At 44.7% G+C, this 22,300-nt stretch overlaps 1 protein-coding gene across 7 annotated transcripts in view; it reads right to left on the bottom strand.

Moving 5' to 3' along the window:
* Window positions 1–22,300, bottom strand: part of CSNK1G1 (casein kinase 1 gamma 1) — a 1,083,432-nt gene that overhangs the window by 28,712 nt on the left and 1,032,420 nt on the right. For 2 of the 7 annotated variants that reach the window (XM_069624683.1, XM_069624690.1), the window contains one exon: window positions 847–870. The exons of the other annotated variants lie outside the window; for them this stretch is intronic. In XM_069624683.1, coding sequence (XP_069480784.1) covers window positions 847–870 — 24 coding nt within the window. The remainder of the gene's footprint in view (window positions 1–846; window positions 871–22,300) is intronic. 7 annotated transcript variants of the gene reach the window in all.

Raw genomic sequence — 22,300 nt, 5'->3', positions numbered from 1 at the left:
AACCCAAGGAACAATACAAATCTTTCCACCATATTTGTTACTGCAGCGGCAACCCTATGACATCCTCAAAACACCGTCCAGGCTAGACTCAAGAACTTAATCTTCTTCCCTAATGGTCTATCATAAGGGTTTGAAACCTTTGGCTTTCCAGAAGGTTTAGACTAAGATTACCTGGATCCCATACCACTGACCGCAGGATGGGACCCGATTTCAGTTGTAGTTTAAAACATCCGGACAGAAAGGATGCAGACCCTTTTTCCATTGTATCAAAACAAATTCCAACTTTCCCAAACACCATCTAATTTCTCCCACCCGCCCCCAAACAATATCCAACTTGCTGTTGCAATCTGGAGTTGGGGAGAAATGCATAGTCACATACACATGGACATTTTAGTGTTTTAAAGACCCACTGAATAATAGGGGAGAAAACATGGAGGCACCTGGTCCAATATGTAAAGTGTACCTTCTTTAAAAAAAAGATTAGCTGTGCTCGTCTTACAAGCAGATAGATTTCCAGGAACAATTTAAGGGTACACACATAGGAGCAAACAAAGCCACAAAATAAGTAATTGGAAAAAATGGAAAGAGGAAGCACTACTACGCTAGGGGTTTTAAGAAGTTAAGCAAATGCTTTACAGCTAGCCGGATGGCTAAAATACAATGTTAGCCCTTCCCTTTCCTCCTCCCTAACCAGAGTATTTACTTTGTTCATTTTTATTTGGCTGTTCTTTTGTTGCTTTTCAAGAGGAGTGATGCAAGGGAAAATGCAGGGGCAAGGAGGGTTGGGAGGATTCCCAGGCCAGGCTGGTCCACTCCCTTTCTTGTGCACTAGAGAGAGGGACTCACCACAAGTTGAGCATTTTCACGCAGCTACAGAGGTGTGTGAAGAGAAGAGACAGAGAAAGAGATTAATACACAGAGGTGAGATGAAAGCATGTAACTGCTAGCTGTGCACACATGCTCTGCACATCTGTTTTTACACTGCCAACTTAAGATACAAAGTGTCAGACAGCTTTTTTATTTCCAAGCCAGCAAACATACTCAACCCAAATATAGTGCAAGACCACACTTTCATCAGAGGCTAGGTTCACTGTGCATCTGAAAGCCCATTCCCTTCCCACACAACCTATAATCAAAAACCACAGGCAACCCGTATTAAGTACAAGTTACTCATCATAGTGACTATTGTACTCCTCTTCCTGCAGCCCTCATGCCCCCGCCCCAACCTTGCATGCAGCATGAGATGTTAAGCCCAGTAGTTTAGCAATAAGGAAATGTTTGCAGTTGCTAGTATGCACATGTGGGTCCACAGGCACAAAGACCACGACCCCAACACGCCCAATCTGCCTCCTCAGTTCATAGACTAAAGAGTGGGCATGGCAGGCCTAATCTTCAAGCTCCCCTTCCTAAAGGAAGGGGGGCTTAAAGATTAAGAGTACAAATGTCACTACTTGAGTAACTTGCATGTCGGCATTACCCTCAATGCATTGGAAGTCTCCAGAGCATAAGAATGTCAGCAGATAACCTATAGGTTATGTAAAGGATTTTCTGAAGTGAAGCAAGACCCAACATTGCATCTATTGGGGAGCAGATGCCACCGCTGTGCCGGAAATACAGGTGGAGCAGCTCACAATTACAGATTAAAGTTTCCCTTTGTAACTAAAAGTTGCAGACGTTAATTTAGCATCATTGTAAAATACATTGAAATCCCCAAACACTGTCAGAAGCCAGGAATACTTGCAGCTCAGGGAAGGTAATCATAGTTGGCAATAAATAAATCAAGGAAACAAATGGATAGTCAGCCACATTGACGAACTGAATTAATGCTGTAAACGTTTGACTGCAATAAGCAACAAATGAGGCTTTTGGAAGACGTCCAGAACAAAAATATTTCCCGGTTGTCCTGAAATTCTGAGAAAGCTTCACCAGAAAGGGATCTCCCTGTCACAAAAGGAACAGTTTATAGGGTGTTATTCAATAAGGGCATGTAGCTCCCTCACTCTGCAAGTCCACATCACGTTAGAGTCTTCCAGGTCACTAGATGCAATGCATTAAAAAAGGCATGCCAAAACAGAAGACAAATTAGCAATGAAAACCACTCCGGGTACATAGTTACTAATGGGGCCAAATGAAGCCAAATCGGAAGAGTAGGATTTAAAATGGCTACTTTTATTGGTCAGATGGCTCAAATATGTGATCCCACATGTAAGTCACCGGGTGATATGCTTCAATTCCAAAGCAAAAACAAAACCACTCGTGCACAGACTAAAGTCCAGAAAGTATTTTTGATGCACCTTTTAGGATTTACAGATTGCAGACCTAGAGGTGTAAAGGTTAAGACCTCTGGCACCATGCACCATCGTATTGTCGGACAGCCCAACCATAATGGAAAAACCCAAAAGTGATGGTTTCTCTGTGCCCATGACCAATAGGCATTGTCTACCCAAAAGTTTATCTGCAAACAACTAAGATTCTAATGGTTCCAGAGTAAGGGCCCCACACATGTAGGTGAAGCTGCTCATGGGGCAGACAAAACATGGCATTAAATAACTGGACACAGGAGGCAAGGAGCCTCAAAACACCACCTGGCTCAGGATTGGCAGGTCGGCCATTCAAGGGGCATCTCCTGTAGGATTGTGCCTTCACAAACCAATGGCAAAACGGGGGGTGAATTTGATGGACTGGTGCAGAAAACAAAGCAGAGATATAACTTGCAATAAATATTACTGATAAGTAGCATGGATAAGTCAGAAATAAGGGCTGGCAGACATCCACTTTTGGCTTCCCTTTCATTCTTTACTACCGATCTGCACAGCCAATTAATTGTTGATTGTTTTAAACTGGGTTTAAGGAAGGAGCATCTCTTACTTAAAAGACATGTAACAGATGGCACTCAAGTCTTATTGTCTTCCAGGCATAAAGAGGCGTTGAAGTGCTTGAATTCTGAAGAGGAATCGTATACACTCCGTTAAGCCAAAATTTCTATTCTAGGTATTCTAGGGCCACTCAACATTTTGCCTCTGCCTTTTTGGGTTCCTTGATCTCTTTTTGGTAGCCAGAGAACATGTCTTGAAGTAATGCTTCACTTTATACCTTACTTAAGGTACATGGTATTGGGTCGACCCCAAGTCGCCCAGTCTCAGGGGTGATTTTCAGAGGTGCCTTCCAGGCTCTCCATTCGTGCCCGAAGGTGATTTTATCACCCTTCACAGGTTTTTAAAATACATTAGTGGCAGCTAGAAATTAGTTTTGGTGTCCCCAAGAGTGCAAGCCATTTTGCAGCATTGATAACCCAATGTACCTTTTTGATAGCCATTGGGGTACCAATGGGCTTTCATTAAATCCTGATCTCTGCCATTTTGTGTTTCAGGGCTTTCCTTTGTCTAAATGACCAAGAGGTGGCCTTAAAATTGCCTTTTTGATCATGTGAGGTCTTTGTGAGCCCACAACGGTAGCCTCCATATTGGGTCCTAACTGATTTAGGTCTATGGACTATCCCTCTCACTTCCTGTGGGGCGGGGTGGATAAGGCTAGGTGACAGTTCCACTGATCAACAATTAAGGTTTGTTATCGAACCCCTTGGGTGATTGACTGGCTGGCTTTTGGCCAGCCCTTTCTGCAACAGTATTTAGGCTATGTCCTGCTTGCTTTATTGCTCCTGTAAGTGAGTGGCACAACTGCCAACATACAGAAGGAAGTTTCCCTTCAATTTCCACCATTTTTCAACCTCGTTGGCGTTATTAGGTAAGTGTAGTGGCATATCCCGGTTTAGGTTATTTGTCACTAGATGTCCAGTCTGGTATCTTTGAAGACTCCTGGCAACTTCCCACATCTGCTGGGTGAAGCCCTCAACGTTTTCTGGGCCGTTCACTGCCACATCCTGGCATGATCGTCTGCTTGGCTGTGGATTGTTGTTGGGTGGGGGTGCAGCAACTTAAATCACTGCACCAGATTGTCAGCTTGGGATTTCAGTGGGTGCCTCAAGTTATTTGCCCTGTTCTGTGACCATTTTCTGCTGTGCTCCTGCCTCAGTTTTCAGGTGGGAGGGGGGTGAAGAGCCTTTGTTCCTTTTGTGGGTCACTGGAATTGTCGTTGGCCCATGGTTGGCAACCAAATTGTGAAAACTGCACCCCTGCAAAAGAGCAATTTACTCACTGGGTTGTTTCGAGTTGCTTGAGCCATTTATGCTGAAGCCATCATTGTGAATACTCAACTCGGGGCCCTGGCGTGGGCGATTATTTGGGATGCTCACCCTCGAGTGTGCAGGTGGTTTCTTGGAGACTGGTCTACACTGCAATGCCCAGAGACCTCTAGTGGGGGGTTCTCCGGTTATGTGGCAACTTTTTCTGGGGCTCGGGTTACATCTTCCAACCTTTAACACTTTTTTGGTGTCTCCTTTGGCCATCCCTGGGGTTTCCCATCGCAGACTCCTTATGTCTGGGGTAGATCAGACTTGCCTCCATTAAAAAGGCGGGCTCTTTAACTTTCCCATTCATTCCAATGGAACTGTGAACTTACTCTACTAAACTGACTATAGGGTACTTACCTGCCCCTGGACATTTTTCCTGGATCCACTAGCAGCACTGTGAGCTCTGGACCAGGTTTCATACATTTTGCACTATGTGTATATATTTCCCTGGAATGTTTAAGCTGCCTTTTGCTAAAATGTTGTTGGGGAGCTTTTGTATTGGTTTACAACGGTTTGACTTTCACTATGCTATATAGTAATATTATATGTGACCGTGCATGCATAATTGTATAATGGCCGAGGAGCCCAAATTATTGTGGATCGATGTTCTAGACCCTAGGGATTTTTCTACATTTTTCCCTGTTGGTCAAATTGTGCGTTTTCCTCCTCTCAGTTTCCCTCATCTCATATCCTACCATATGAGTTAGGGGCTGACCATCGCGTCTAGGGCCTTCCACATCCACTAGAGTTGGGTGGTATCTTTATACGCCAGTGTATATTATTGTGCAGGTCCATAGGGAACTTATCTGCTTGCTAGGTTTTATGGTTCCATGGTTCTCTCAATCCCCGCCATTTTCTTTTGGGTGCTCAACTCTGTTAGAGGACCCACATATAGACATTGTGATTGAGTCTCTGTATGTACACTACTGCTTTTATAAATATGCTTGGTGATAAAACAATATTAAAATATACCCAAGTACTTTAATTTGACCCAATATCTTTAAATTTGTTACTTATATCAAGTATATATTTTTCAGTATTAGTGCGGTGCATGTTCTAAATAGAAGTGTGGACTAATTGTACCTTTGCATCAGCCTACTATTCCGACCTTAAGAGTTCAACCTGGTTGCTCTGTCCGAGTTATCTACACAAAGGGGTTTGGGATTACCATTTTTGTCAGTTGTTAGCCTTCCTCCTATGGTTAGTGATTGTAGCATTCTCAAAGGGTGGTAAAAAATGCTTTTTTTTTTTTACAAACCTTCCAGCCATCAAAAAATGCTTCGACACTGGCAGCAGATTCATTTTAGGGTCAAACGAAAAGGCATAAAGATTTGAATGACCTGCCCCTAAGGGAGCCATGTCTGCCAGATCTCAAGGTTCGAGAGTTAAACAGAAGTGCTTCCAAGTCACGTTTTGTGGTACTTGACGAGGACCTGGCCAGAACAGTCCACCAATGCAATAACTAGCGAAGGCCACAACACGTTATAATGTCTCAAAAAAGGAAGATCGAATACCCTCATCAGATTTTATGGGTTGGCGTGCTGGCAGCAAACCACAATCTTCTGCTTCTTCAGAGTGGTACAAAGTAGATCTTTATTCAGTACAGTTTCGAACAAGTTACTTACCTGTAACGTCTGCTCTCCAGCAATGAATCCTTCATAGATTCACATGCGGTTGAATATTCCTCACCTTCAGACTGGGAACACTCTAATAATAAAGCAGTTTCAATGATAAAACAAGAACGTCCACTCTTTTTAGCGTTCCATTAGATTCATGTTGGGTCGTTTACCCTTTAGCCAATAGGTATTGCCTACCTTAGCCTCACTGCAGGAACTAATGTTCACATTCTTTACGGCACATTCAGTTTGGAGTCCTCAGCAGTTCTCACTATTAGATTTTCCACGCAAAGCTTTTATCTACAGCTATAAAATGCATGTCCTTCTGTAGCAATAGATATGTACTTTCTTGTTGTGGGGTCTGGGAGGGTTTACACTCTTTAGGTACTAGGCTGGAGGGGAGCACAAGTTACTGCTAGTTTTCTTCAGAATCTAGCCCATTAAGTTGCTATCCACTCCCCGTCTACCATGACTGAAGTCAAGAAAAGCCTTACAACCTGCTCCACATACAGGGTGAAGAACATTTATGTTGAAGACAGACATAAGGAATGCCTCTACTAGACTGTTCTACTGGTCAATTCTTTTCAAGTAAAAATCCAAAGGACAGGAACAAAATGCTAGTTGCTTGGTGTTGTAAAGTGCACTCTTCTCATGTTCATTTATATGCAGGCTGAATCTTCTCTCTGCCTGTTCAGAATCCCCACACGCCAATCAACAATTCAATTGCTAAGGAAACTGTTCCAATTAAGAATACAATAATACAAAGGAAGACAGAGCAGATTCAGCCTGCATATAAATGTACAAGAGAATAATGCAGTTTACAACACATGGCTTGGTGAAGGCACTATAACCTCAAACTGCTTCAGTGAGGAGCTGAGCATCACCTGCATCCTGGCAGGCAAACAGACAACCACCTTTCTAAAAGTTCCAGATCCCATAAGAGGGTACTAAAGTCAAAAGGGTGAAGTGGGATAATTCCACACGAAATCAGAAGGGTCTTGATAAGTCTGCTTTCACTGAAAAGTTGTCTCATCAAAACGGTCAACTTAATTAACGAAAGACTCATCCATGACACAGACAACCGCAGGCCCATCCAAGGCTATGGTCCCATTGACGAGTAAGTCTTTGGCCACAAAGCACTCACATAAGACATCCACAATGCCATAGACTGACATCGTCCAAGGCCATGTTGACCAAGCCCCCATGGGCCACCCGGTCAACAAAGTTGCCGACTACTTTATTCACAACTCCAGGAAGTCCAATCACCAATCACCCCTTGGGTTCTGGCTGTACATAGGTCATTGATGACGCTTCCATGGATCTCAACAGCCTGGAGGCCAAAACAACCAATTTTTACACTGCAACCTTACTTTCCTTTCTAATGTCTCTCGAAAAAGACATCCTTGAGCCCACAATTGATACTGGTTTAGAAGGACCATTGCAACTGCTGCCCCTTTCAATACTGCTGATATAACAGCCAATTGAACATCCTGGTCCCTCTTTGCCAATTGAATTGTCCAGTCCCTTGCAGCCAATGGAGAAACCTGGTCCCTCAGCACATTATTTGTCCATGGATATTCTGAGCACCCTAGACACTTTGGTATCTGTACTTCAAACTATGCTCCAACCATCCTTCCGAGGGTGACCTGACCATACACTGCACCAATGCCTTCCGAGGCACAGCCTCCTGCTCCTACTAGGTGCAAAAGCAAGATTGCCTCTGGCCAAAGAGCATCCAGTTCCGCACCAAGTCGAGAACTCCTTGGACTCCAACGAGGGCATATGCCAAGATGTGGCCTCCACTCACTGCATCTTAACATGAATTTGATGACCTGCTGCCAGCTGATGAGGAACCTGAAGAACCTTTTCCACAGGATTCACTGTATATTAAATCTGTGCTGTTCATGCCACCATGGGAAAAGCTGCAGAAAAAAAAAAAAGTTTTATCATATTAACAGAAAGGGTTCCTATACCAACACCAAGAGAGGTAACAAAGTAATGTCCGTTCCCATCTTAGATGTCATTAGTGGCCATGAAGAATCCTTTCACAGCTCTAGTAAAGGAGGATTGATTGGTCAAAAAACATAGCATGCCTGACAAAAGCCCCAAAATGCTTTTGGACGCAGTCAAACCCAAACTCCATGGTCTCAGTGGCCACATGTAAGAGGTCTGCCAATCCTTCTTGGCACTGTGGTTTACACGGACAAGGAAGGCAGAAAGCGCAATGCCTTCAGCATGCAGATCACCACCGCAGCCATCATCATTAAAGCAGCTAACACTAACCATCCTCGAGAGAAAGGATAGGGACTTTGGCTCCAAAAGTCGACCCAATGTTAGACTGCCTTCATGAAAAGAAAACAGGAAGTACTGCGGGAAAGAATCTGCTTCAGACCAAGCAATCTGACTGTACACACTCTTGACATTGGTTTTCGCCAGATGGGCAATGGTGCAGTCCTCCACTGTCAGGGACGATTTAAAGCAACTAACTTTAGGCCCGATATCCAAGCTAAAGTTGGCAACATGCCATTTGACAGAGAACCTTTTGCAAAGAAAAAAGGCAGGTGGCCATTTACAAACAAAACTGACATGGTTAAGCCAGATCACTTGGTACTCTAGAGCAACGGCATCCTTTTCAATCCTTGAAATTTTGGCATTCGGAAGTAAAGCCCTTTGGATCTTGTCAATGAGACCGGACCTACAATGGGCCGACCTCTCCGCTCCCAAACACATCTTCTTTGGGGACTTCAACATCCATTTCGACTCCCCTGATGAGGCCACTGTTCTCTTCCATGAACTCTGCAACACTTTCCCTCACCATCCTCCCCTCTGGCCCAACCCACTCTTCAGGGCACACACTGGATGCCCACATCTCGATAGACATTCCAACACGCATCTCTCCTGGTGCGGCCACTCCTTTCTTCCTTCCTTGGCCTCCCCTGTCCCCAGTCTCCCTCCCCCGCACTGCCAGACTTTTCTGTCATTCGACCAATGAAGCGTGTGTCAATCGCTGCCTTTGCTTCCTCCTTCATACCTCCCTTGACCCCTTCTTTGGACTCTCCTTCTGACTCTGCCCTAACTTCCATCTCTCTAGCACCAACACCCTGGACATCCTTGCCCCCGTCATGAGTATCTGCATGAAACCTGCCTCCAAATGCCACTCTTGGTAGGATTCCTGACTTAACGGCCTTGAAATGAAGGTGTAAATCGGCAGACATCTAGCGCATCCCCTGACAAACTGGCACGCCATCTACTGCAAAGGCAATACCGGCTTTCCATCTGCTCCAAGAAAAGAGCTCATGTCCAAGCTCTCATCTCTGGAGCCACAAATAACATGGCTGAACTCTTTAAAATCTGCAAGGAACTCACCAATCCTAACGAAGTCTCCTCCTCTCCTCCCTCCCATGCCTTCTGCTCTGCACTGGCCTTCCACTTTTCCTCCAAAACTCTTGACATCCTGTCCTCTGTCCCCCTCCTCCCTGCTTTCTCCTCTTCGGATCCCCTGTCCCCCCCCTCCTTTACTGTCCTCCCTCTCTCCGATTGCACCTGATGAGATCTCTAGAGTTGTCAGCTCTATGAAAGTCATCTAAACAGGTGCTACCCTGCTCCTACAGAACTAAGGACGACACTCGTCCCTGCCTTGGCTGACCTCTGCAACCACTCTTGCCACGGGTTCTTTCCCTCAACCCATCTCCATCACCCCTTTCTTGGGCAAACACATGGAGAAGCTGGTCATCCCCAACTGACCCTTCACACAGAATTGGCTGGCTGCTTCCATGACCACTAGTCTGGTTTCAGGGCAGCTAGAGGCACTGAAACTGCTCTCCTGAATACCAGAGAAGACCTACTCTCCAATCTGTACTCTAACACTCCTTCGGATCTGATCCTCCGCAGGCTTTCCTCTGCTTTTGACACTATCAACCACTCCATCCTCATACACCATCTCCATGATACCCCTAGGCATCATGGACAGGGCACTGGCGTGGCTTCCCTCTTATCTCTAACAGACCCTCAAAGTTCAAATGGGCCCTTTTGTCACCTCCGCCTCACTACCTGTGGCGGCCCTCGGGGATCTATCCTATCGCCATGGCTCTTCACCATCTACCTGGACCCTCTGGCCCACCTGATCTACACCTACCCCTCATTTCCAGTGTTACGCAGACGACCGCTTTTTCCAGCTGCCTTTCTCTACCACCTCCTCCTCCACCACCAGTTCCTGCCTTATACTAGACTGCCTCACTGCTATTCAGGCATGGTGCTATGGCAATGGTCTCTGCCTAAATGCCAGCAAGACTGAGATCCTTCTCATTGGGACGCCTGCTCCCAGTTTTCCCCTCACTCTGGACAGATTCCTTGGGTGCCCTCCCCTCACCTGCTTGTGAGGTAGAATACCTTGGGATTATCTCACTCCGCTCTCCACACATCATGGACCTTGCTAAGAAGTCCAATTTTCAGCTTCATCTCCTTAGGGGCATTCTTCCTTTTCTTGTTACCTTGACCCAGAAGCTCAATGTCTCCAGAGCCCTGGTTTTCTCTAGGCTGGACTACTGCAATGGCATCTTAGTGAACCTCCCTCTTTCCTCCCCCTCAAACTAATCCAGAATAGGACTGCAAGACCTATCCTCGGCCTCAAGCCAAGGTACCGCATCGCTCCAGCCCTAAAGTCTCTCCACTGGCTCCTGGTGACTGCAAGGATGAAATTCAAAACCCTTTGCATCATCCACAAGGCTGTCTGAGGCGTGGGACCTCTACATCCAGCTTTCTCTCCCAAAATACCACACAGCCATAATCCTTCGTTCTTCTGGCTCCAACTCTATGCAGGTCAAACGTTTCTCCAAGCAGAGAGTGGGAGGTAGATCCGTCACCTGACGCCTTCCTCTCGAACAGCCTCCATTCCCCACTCAGACTTGTCCCGGGTATTCCTAAGTTCCGGATCTTCTCAATACCTTCCTTTTCTCCTCTTCCTTACCTCTCCCCCTCCTGTGCTAAACCCTCCACCTGGCGCTGCGACTGGGGCCGGGTCCCTTCAGTCATACAGGGATCTCACCACCGCCCCACCAGCCCCTCCCAGCATCCTTTGCCAGCAGCTGCCTTCAAGCTCCTTTCCCACCCCTCACCCGTGGGTGTACCCTACTCTTTCACCTCTCCCCAGCCCCTCTTCCACTTATCACCTTGTCATGAACTTGTTCAGTATGATTGACACAAGGTCAATATAACCACTTACTTGTTGTACTCCCATAATTCCCATAACCCCGGGTACCCCACCCCCTCTATAATGTCTTGAAGGCACCTGGATACACCAGTGTATAGGCGCCTTACAAATGTCCAATAAAATAAAAATAAATACATCAGCAAGGAAGGAGATAATTCGAAGCCTCAGCCCACAATCTCCCTTAGTCGCTTGGTCCCCAAGAACCTAGTTTTTTTTATCTGGGGCCATTAGAAAATAAGATGGAGCTCATTAGAGCTGAAAGTAAAGATTCCACCAGGTCTCAAAATGCCAGCAAATGCATGCGCTTCTGCCACTGGTGCCTAGGAAATAACAAGAACCCATAGGAGGCGAGGTTAGACTATGCTCTCATGTCATGCACCTAGCAGACAATGTTCCATTTGATTTATACAGGCCTAATCTGGCAGCAATCAGTGCCTAATTAAACACTATGTTATAAACTGTCCAGCTAGCAAATCCTATCGGAAAAAGACATTTCTACAGTTTATTAATACCCAAGGTCCATTATGTGTGGAGAAGGGGCCCCCATAACCCTTGGTACCTGAATGTGGTTTATCGGCCCCCATACAGAAGCCCTCTGAACCCATGGCTTCAATAGATTTCCGATGGGTAACCTTTAAAATAGACTTTTTGGGTGCAATTACCTCCACACACAGGATTAGCGAGCTACAGATATTGAGTGCAGAGGAACCATACATTTCCATGGGGACAAGGTGTGTCTAGAGGACACATCCCCAAAGTTATTTCTAGGTTTGACAAGAGTACATTTCTCTACACATTCTCTTGCCAGTACCTAGAACGAAAGCAGAAAGGACATTGCATACCTTGAACGTGGCAAGGTCACAAGAATTGTATCGAGAACAGACAAGGGAGCTCAGAAAAAGGAGCTCAATTGTTTGTGGCCCAAAAGCCACTCCAGTTAGATGGCTGGGCTCTACATTGAGACCTACAAGTTGAAGGGGAAACCTCAATCATGGTCTCCCTGCTTACTTTGATGGGAAAAGTCATAATTGGCTGCCTTAAAGAGGCATGTGCTCTTACAGAAAATATGGAAGGAAGTCAGGTGGGCCACTCACTACTCATTCTGCAGGCGCTAGCCGCTTGACTACATTTCAAGAAATGCCGCTTTTGGGCAAACAATGCTAAAAAATCATAGTAAACATCAAACCGCTGTCTTCTGCTGAGAGGTGCTTTAAAATTGCTGAAGAGTAGAGAGGAAACTGGACAGGGTGAAAGTATGAGAAAAGCAACTGCGCTGGCTGAACTGTTTGCTCTGCTTTTGGTAGACTTTGAAAAAGCCTTTTACTCTGGTGAGTGGGTTTTTATGTGGGAGATTATGACCCGAATGGGGTTTGGAACTAATTAGTTGGATTTACTGGTTTATGCTTCACCTGCCACAGAATTATGGGTCAACAGGGTATCTTCTAGGACCTTTCCTCCCATGCAGAGGGGGCGAGGCAGGCTGTCGCCTCTCCCCCTGCTGTTTACACTGGCTATGAGCCTCTTGTAATTAGGTTTGGGACGGATCAGACTTAGTCTGGGCTATGTAGGATTATTTAGCGTGTTTTGGGAGCACAGCACCATTGAATGGGATCAATGTATTACTATAATGTGATACAGCAATCCTTGTGATGCCAGTGTTACATATGGACATGTAAATGAAGACAGGCTACACAGGTCAAAAACAAACCATTTTTCACATTTAAAAGCACACCATGTTCTTTTCTCACCTGAGCCTCTGTTGCAGGAGACACATTAGAGGATTAATGATTATAATTAACAAGTACTAACACGATTTTAACTTCTTAATATTGTAATGTGTTCTCCATGTGCAAAATGAGGCAGGCTGAGGCTCACTTTAAACGTGCATTCAGAATTTTTTTTTCCTTTCTCTTTCTCTGTGCTTTTCACGGTCCTTGCTCAGGAAAGAAAACTCGAATAAGCAGGAAATTAGTGGATACAGTTTCTTACTGAAAAGTGAGCTATTGTTTGAAGGAGGGTATGACATGATAGACTTTTATTGGGTGCACGTCACGTTAGGGGCTGTAACAGAGGTTTCTTGGTGCACCTCGGGGAGGGAGAAAGGCAGTGTCCATTTTGCATAGCTTCGGTGAGGACTTGGCTGGAGGGGCTGTGGGGTTGCCGGGCTGAGAGGCGTTGTTCCAGTGCACTGCTGACCTTCACAGGCTGGGGATTCCAGTCGATTAGCACTGGCTTGAAAATAGAAGATTGCAGATTGGAACTGCATGTTCTCGGTGGGGTGCTCTAAAAGAAAGCCCTGAGCCATTTAAAGAAACCGACCAGCCCAGAGATTTCGCATGCTGAACAGCTATAAATTGCTGGTAATTATCTTATACAAAGTGAGGGTGTGGTGTGTGAATGGAATCTATTTCAGGCAGGCAGCGTAGCGATAGCTTCTATTGAAGAATCACTGTATTTAAATGTTACACTCTAATGTTGCCATCTAAATGCAAGTCCACTGATGCACTGTTTTCCTTATTGTGGCAAAGAATCTAACGAAATGCCATGTATGTTGCAATTGTTTCTCTTATGTTTATTCTAGAAAAGACTGCCTTGCAAAGCTGGTAATGTATGATTTTGAAATGAAACTGGTATAAATCACAACCTGTGTAAAGTTTTTTTTTGCTTCTGTCTTTCTCTGGTGCATTTAGCCCATATCACATAATAAAAGAGGAGGGAATTAGGTAATATATGTGCCAAACTGTCTATGTAGATAAAGTAAGGTTATGAGCAATTATAAATAGCTGTGTGCGTGGTTCCACTCAGTGTATATGTATGTGTGTGTCTTCTGAGTGGAACATAACACAATAGTCTGCTGGACGTATATGAGTCAGCAGAGAGAGAGGCCTCTGGAAATATAATCTCACTAATGTAAATAAATTAGTGATAATACCACATGTTATTGTGAATACTTTATGGAAGCATAGCTCACTGGTGTAGATAAATCAGTGATAACAGCCATAAGTGGCACTCCATATGAAAATGTGGTGTTATTGAATAAAGTAGAAGCCTGAGGCCTCTAGAGATCACAAGAACAGTCTAAACAAAAGAAAGGGGTTTTGTATGTTGGGGCCACGAATAAAACAAAGAAATTATGCTCATCACTATACGACAACAAAATGTATACCAACCAAATGTATCTGTGTATTGAAATAATGCATAGCCACTATACCACTATAATACCAAACCCAAACTAAATACAAGGAGTGGTTATTACTAAACTATTTTTGTTTTTGGCGGTAAGAAAATACCGCTAGGTCCCAAATCTACACAAAATACCCAACAGTTCTTTGGGGCAGTCCGGGGAGTGGGTTAGGGATTTGCTATACAGCGGGGAACCACAACAAGCCCGTTAGCAGATCATGCATACTCTGTATGAATATCAAACGATTAGTGGCCTCAGGGTGAATTGGCAAAAGTCCATTTTCTTCCCGCTTCAGGGTGAGGATGGAGCCATTCCCTAAAACTGCCCTCATCATGCATCACACACAGGCTTTAAGTACCTACGTATACAAGTGGGATCTGACATTGGCGACTTTATACATGCAAACCTACACCCCCAATTCATCCAATATGTAGCCCACCGGAAATCTCTCCCGCTGACACTGCTTGTGAAAGGGGTCCTATTCAAAAACTCTGCCCAGATATTTGTACATATTACAAAATGCCCCTACTTCTGATTCCTAGAGTGGAATTTGAGAAAATTGATGCCGCCTTTCGAAACCTCCTGTAGGGTGGCAGTCTGCCCCGTATTGCCTTGGTTACGCTGCCAAGATCAGTATGGGTGGAGGGGTATGGGCTACTCAATATGCAGAGGTATTACTGGGTCGGTCAACTTGCAATGGTAAATGACTGGATACATGGTGATCTCCCACACCCACACATTATGGCCAAGCGGAGTTGGATGGTGGGACTGCCTCCTACCCAAATTCTATATAGTGACAAATAAGAAATGATCACTTCCAATTATGATGCAACATTGCAACATATTAGGCATATTTGGGCGGAGGCGCACTGGCATGTGGGCTGGGGAGGCCCGGCAACCCTGACTTAATCTCTATGACGTAACGTTCAGCTGTCTGAAGTCGATAAAAAAGGCTGTTTTGGGATGTGGGAAAGCAGTAATGTACTGCATCTCTCCGATCTGTTGGAGGGTAACCTGGTTCCCTTTGCTGAACTGCAAATAATGTTCAGACTTCGGTACTCCAATATCATCAAATACAGCTATCACACGCCCTGAACACCCAATTCCATTCTTTGCAAGACATCCTGCCATGTTCTCTGCTTGAGCCAAATCTACTCCCGGAGCGTGTAGGGAAATGTAATAGGGACCTACTTTTCCCTATTCTAAATTTCAACAAGGGTAGCTCCACATTTCATCATCCACATTTTAGCAAAGGTATGAATTTTAACTATGCCAGGGGTGTGAGACTCTTATGTGATTCAAGGGTGTAAGACTGACTGAATCTAATAGATGCCAATGTTGGGAATGCGCAGAACACATGCTAGAAAATAATCACTTTGATCCATGATACCACAGTTGTGGGCTGAGTTGCACTCGAAAAATAAAACTAACATGAAACTAACATACTAATTTACCTTATCCATGTAACATAACAGATTCTCATATTAACATTTAGTGCAAACCAGTCCATGCCGGTTATATAAACTTGGTTCAGATCGATGGAAGTGCATTGTTGTTTGGATATGTAAAAACTAAATGTGCAGGCTTGAAGATGCGCTGTGGCTGAATGGGTACGTGACACAGAAGTGTGGAATGTGACATCCGTTCTGCTAACGGTATTGCATTGTTTAAAAAGCTTTCAGAGCAGCAAGACAGCACTGAGATGTAGCTATCATTTCCACTCCTAAGCGGTGAGGATGGACACGCTCATATTGGTTGACTGACAAACAGGGAGGTGGTTTGAATGACACATGAGGTCTTAGGAAAGGTTTGCAGAGCAGAAAGGCTAGGCCATTCACACTGGCTCGGGAGCTGGCAGTTGTCTAAAGAGGGTTTGTCACAGGCGCTCTTTTCCTCTGGCTGACTTCAGGAGCAGAAAGGCTGGTTGGTTCATTACAAGTGAAAAGGGAGTGGACCAGATAAAGAGTTCTTCTGTCTGACAACTAGATTGGGGTCGCGAGTGGTTACACGATTAAAGATTTGTTAAGTACAGTCAAGAGTGTGCGGATAAGTGAATGCTTGATGATAGATAGTATAGAACGGGGTATGCCATTTTATTTTTAGGTGCTGCATACTGTCATTTTAAACGTTGATGTGAAACAGTGTTCAAGTTTCTCTAAGTTTTGCTGTGCTAAAACTCAGATATCACAAAAGCCTGTGCTCTGCCAATTCTTGTTGCGAAGTTCAGGGCCAATGTTGGCTTGGCAGAACACGCAAATAGAATGTTTTGAAACTCATTGCAGGAAAGGCTTTGCTTATGTTTGAATTACAAAGTGGATGCACATGGCATTCTGTGTAACTTGCATATTTCTAATTTATGATAAAGAAAAACAATTTGAAAAGGTGAATTAGCCTCAGTGTACTTATTGTGTACTCAGCTTTATTGGTTTGGCATACAGACAGATGCAGAACATGAGGTAAAAAAAATATAAAAGTAAAGTTATTCATTGTAAATTGGGTTCGCACCGAGAGGATCTGAATGAATGTTCATGTTTCATTTGCATGGTAGATGTATTCTGGGATTCAAGCCAAAAGGGGCATAAGGTGGTATTTTAGGTAAGATACCACAGGAGGGAATAAGTTAATTGTTTAGACTGTACCAAGTCCAGTGTTTGATTACCATTGGTGATTCCGGTAAAAACAATTATCAGGTGGTACTCTGAAGTTCGGCTCACCAAAGATGCCACTATACCACAAAAATACCATGAGGTAACAAAAATATAGCCAAAAAGATCTCAAACAAGCACATTTGTACTAAAGTCCCCTCCACCTTATACTAGATTATTACAGCATTCAGGACAAAAGAGCTATCCACTCTCCAAACAAGATGGGAAAGAGACGTAGGTTCCCTTGAATCGGAAGAATGGGTGGAAGCGTTGATGTTTCCGCGTGAAATTGGGATTTCAGACAGAATACGGTCAATTCAACTTAAAAATACTCAGTTTAATAGAGACGTGTTGCACTATTTTGGTGGTTGTCACAATGACCGGGCTACCTGTTTAATGTGTGGGATGGAGGTAGGCACCTTAATGCATATTATTTGGGAGTGCCTGCAAGTTCAATGCTTTTGGAAGAAATGTCAAACTGAATATCGCCACAGGTCTGGAGATTCCAAGAGATCAGACATTGTTGCTGCTGGGAATATGGGGAGAAACGCCTTTTAATAGATTTGGGAAGCTACTTCTATCCATTGCCACTGGCCTGATTAAATGGACTAAGGGTTGGGCACTCAATCGCCCTTGACTGAGTAAATGAACCTCCGAAATGTATGTGAATGGCTCACGGGAAAAAAAGCATGCAACATGCTGAGATGTCTGGGGAAGAAGTGAGAAAATATGGGGTAAGTGGGAGGGGGTCATGTTAGGGGGGAATACAATGGGGTTTTCACCAACTGTACCTTATTTGTGTTATTTACGTTACCCTTCCAAGGCTTCTTTCTTTGGTATCCACAATTATCCTGCGATGTACCCAATTATGATATGTTGTATATTTAGCTTTCTGTTTAAATCCCAAAATAAAATGGTTTTAAAAAAGAAAACATGTATGAAGGTCCTACATGTACAGTTTTATCCCCAGAAGGACTAATAGAGCAAGATTAGCATGCCCATCAAATGTCGAAATGTTCTCCAAATGGTATAAAATCATCTCACCATCTCTATGGGTTTGCGCTTCTTCCCCTCACCATAGTTTGCGTGCTAAGATCCTTTGACCATTATTCTCATTTGAGTATGCAATTGTTCTTCCATTTACACAAAATAAGACTTGGGCTGTAACGGAAAATGTGAGTCAGAATTCATTTCAGTCCCTCGCGTTACATAAATCCACCATGTTGGGATATTTATCTATTGTCAGCTTACACATGGTTACCTTTACACATCTGTGGGATTATCAGTAAGTCTACAAATGCACACCTTAACCAGTATCTGTCAAATTGCAGCTCTATTTTTTTTATTATACTATAGAATTTCAGAGGCATGGGCTAAACTCACATGCTTTGTTTTAAATTTATCGAAGAGGATCTATCCAACTCCATGCAGACATTGTTTGTAGCTTAGCACGGTTTTAGTGTGGTCTAAAATGGGTTCTGGATTTAGCGCCTTGTAGAATTTAAAGCCTTTTTTTCCCAAAATTGACAATTTCTCTGTTTTATTTTCTGTAGTGGTGGAAAACATTGAGACTTTCTCAGTACCAAGCTTTAACCCCTTTGAAAATCTGGTGGCTTTAAGCAGTCCGTCCTTGCCCTGGCCCTGCTGGATTCTGGCATTTGGACAGAGCAGAGATCCACTCACTTCAGTTTACCATATACATACATATGGTACAATCAAAACAGGGATTATATGGTACAAACTTTCTATATTAAGGTGCTTGCATCTGTTTTAGTCTGTAGTATTACAAGTTGTTCGCTACCAAAGCTAAGAAGAGGTCAACAAATTTACTACAATACTATACCTACCCTTACATGTGCAGGTATCTAAACTGCCTTTCAGTGGTTACACTTTAGATTGTTTTGTCAAAGTGTTGCAGATTGGCCTAGGCTTAATGTTGCATTAACCAACTCTCCTGGCCATTTTATGCAAGTCTACTGGGGGCTAGGTGGGTGCATGAGATTCTGAACAGATGCAAGCACCAGAAAACCTATTACTGGGCAAGTAATGTCTTCTAGGACTTTGAATCGGTTTAGATTTACATGTTAAGCATAGACTAATGTGCTGTGGGGTGACAAATTATGCAGTACTGCTTGTCCCAATTGTGAATTTTCTAGTGTTTCTATAGATTAACACTATAGATTGGCGGAGTCTGCTGCAGAGTCTTTTGGACAGTGTTGGGCAGAGACCCTACAGCGTTTTCTCCAGTCAGGGTGGATATACCCTCAGTCCTCTTTTTACCTCTACTCTGAGAGGATTCAAATTACCCAGCAAGCCGCGGAGCGGCCGCGGAGCCTGCTGCAGAGTCTTTTGGTCTTTGGGCTCTGCGGCGCTCCCGCGACGCCTGCCTTCTCCCTCTGAAGATCTTCCAAAAGTGCCATAATCACACTCCGGACCGCTCTCGAAGCTGAGAAAACCTGAACTAAGTCTGAACTAAGCCGAACACACCTTCACCCTGCCCACTTGTCTGGTCGCGTAAGTAAGAAACCCCCCTTTGCTTTCACTTTCGTCACCTCCCTACTCTTTCCTTCTGCGGCACTCGCAAACCTTTTCTTAACCCTTTTTTACTGCCACCCCGCTCGCTTTCCGCGTCCTCTTACCTATTCCTCCGTTCCTCCGCTCCTATTCACTTTTTACTCCGTTCCCGCCCTTCCCTCCACTCCCCCTTCGGCACCGGCTCGGTCTACCTCGCTCGCTTTTCGTGTTCTTTCACCTCTTCACCTCCCTCTGCACTCTCACCTTCCCCTCCCCCATCATCCCGGCACCCGCCGGGCCCCTCCCCCTCTCGTCCCCCGGCCCGACCGCCCGCTGGTCACCTGCAACCACCGTTGATCCCCCCCCTTCTCCCCACGGCCCGACCGCCCGATTGTCACCTACACTTACCGTTAATTCATCCTCCCTTGCATCACCGCCGCATGAACTAAGACTCCGCTGCACCCATTGTACTTTCCTAAGCCCCCTGCGACTCCATCCATCCCCGCAAGAGACCGATTGGGCCAGACTGGTGGACCTTGTGGCGAATAACACTATTAAGTGACATAGACACCACCCCCAGCCTATCACCCCACAAGAGACCGAAAGGGCTTGACCCTTGGATCTTGTGGTGAACAACACTACCCGGAAGCAACCATTAATGAAACCCCCAGCTTATCACCCCACAAGAGACCGAAAGGGCTTGACCCTTGGATCTTGTGGTGAACAACACTACCCGGAAGCAACCATTAACATCAAACTAAAAACTAATAAATACCGGAGACGCCACCTCGGGGTCCTCAACCCCTCATCCTACAAGAGACCGAACGGGCCAGACCCTTGGATCTTGTAGCGAATAACACTATCAAGTGACAAAGACGACATCCCGAGACCCTCAGCCTATCATCCCACAAGAGACCGAAAGGGCTCGACCCTTGGATCTTGTGGTGAGCAACACAAACCGGAAATAACTACAACTAACAAGAGCTCATAAGAACACTCCCATTAAGACTGCAATCGACAGCTTTAATTACCCCACTGGAGATCGAACAGGCGAATCCCTTGACTCCAGTGGATACTAGTCCTACGTTAACCACCTCACCCACAAGAGACAGGAAGAGCTTGACCTGTGACTCCCGTGGGTGGCTTTATTACCAACGGAGCACATACTCCCCTGGAAACTGCAAGTACTGCTGAGAGACTAATAGGCCATTTTCTCGGATTAGTCAAAAGGAGACCGAAAAAGACCAGGCCCTGGGATCCTCTACCCAGTAGAATCATTAACGGAGACAAAACCTCTCTGGAAGAACTCCTAACCTGAGAGACCGGAAAGGCAACCGCCTGCACCTCAACTATACAACCCTTTCACCTACAGGAGACCGAAAGGATTATTCCTTGGATCCTGCAACTTGTCCCTCTAACCTCAAATCAACAGTTCACACGCATCCTGCGTAGAAAACCGTATCATCCACCCAGAACCTGACAGTAAATCTCCTGCTACCAACCCTGCTACGTCTCACACAGAGCTTCACTCCTCTGGCAGGTGACTCACAGAAAGAAGAAATGACGTCAACTAGACCTAAACAACAACCAACCGTGCGGCCAAAAACAAGACTAAGAACCAAACTATGCACAGCAGCCTTGTCTGTCCTCCACGTATCACAGCTGACGCTAGAACAATCACTTTCAAGAGCTCAATCAGCAAAACTCGCACGGAACCACCAGCTACAACACGCCTCCCACGACACTGAACACTACCTTATTGAAGATGACCTGTTCGAAGCAGAAAATGCTACAACAACTCAAATAAACGCCCACCCAAGTCCTCAAGCTCAAACCAACACAACAGCACATCCTAAGCACAGTACGCTGAAAGCTGAATACCTGCTTACTTGCGAATTTGACAATTTTGACGAAGTGTTAAACGCAGCTCAAGCAAAACTCGTTCCAATCAAATTCTCAAAGGATAACTACTTACCTGAACCTAAAACCTATGATGAACCAACCCTGTCAGAGATCATCTCTAATACATCACACTAGCCAAGCTCATCAAATACACCCGAGACTCTACTAAATGAAAATAGTGCCCGAAAAAATTACGCCCGATAGTGCAGAAATTGGCAAAAAACCGATAAGAACGAATATCATCCCATCCATAGACAGCACTAAACAAACCGATGAAGAACAATTCGATGAAAAAGAACTAAAAAAAATCTGCGGCGAGCGGCTAAACGAAACACAAGATCCTTCAAACATGAGCTCAAGACAAGGCCAATCTGAGGAACCAACTATACCACCTCAAGCATCAACGGGGGACCGACACCAAGAACTGTCTACAGTTCCTCAAAGGCAGACGCACAATAAAGAACCACACATACACAGCACGTATGCTGCCTCAAATTATCAGACCATTAGAGAATACACGCAAGCTTACGAAGAGGAAAAGAAAAGCCAAGAGACTCCAAGTGCCGCAATAAAAGGACAACAAGTATACAAAGTCACTGATCAACATGCGCTTCAAACAAACGAATACACAGGAGAGCCCAATTCATTAACAGCTGATACACAGATTACTAACACAGATCATACAGACCCAACTGCCATTGGAATTGGACCGCATGAACCTTTTAACGGAAGTGAGCCTCACGAACCTCTCAAACCGCAATTAGAAGAACAACGGATTTCCACAACATCACGCAATTCACAAACTGTAACTCAACAAGCAAAAAAAGAGAAAGCAAGACTAGCTAAGCTTGCATGGCTGCAAACCCACAACTCAAGCAAATATCCACAAGCGTCTGAAAATATTAACAAACAACCTATAACCAAAGCAAAAAGATTATCATTGGACATAACAGAAATCGAATCTATCATGTTAAATCTTGACAAACGAAAAGAAATATTCGGCACAACACCACAAACACAGAAATCACAGATGACCTCAAC

Source organism: Ambystoma mexicanum, chromosome 11, assembly GCF_040938575.1.
Source record: "Ambystoma mexicanum isolate Mex_15411 chromosome 11, UKY_AmexF1_1, whole genome shotgun sequence".
Taxonomy (NCBI): Eukaryota; Metazoa; Chordata; class Amphibia; order Caudata; family Ambystomatidae; genus Ambystoma; species Ambystoma mexicanum.
Note: the sequence above shows the minus strand (reverse complement) of the source record. Positions and strands in the feature narration are given on the sequence as shown.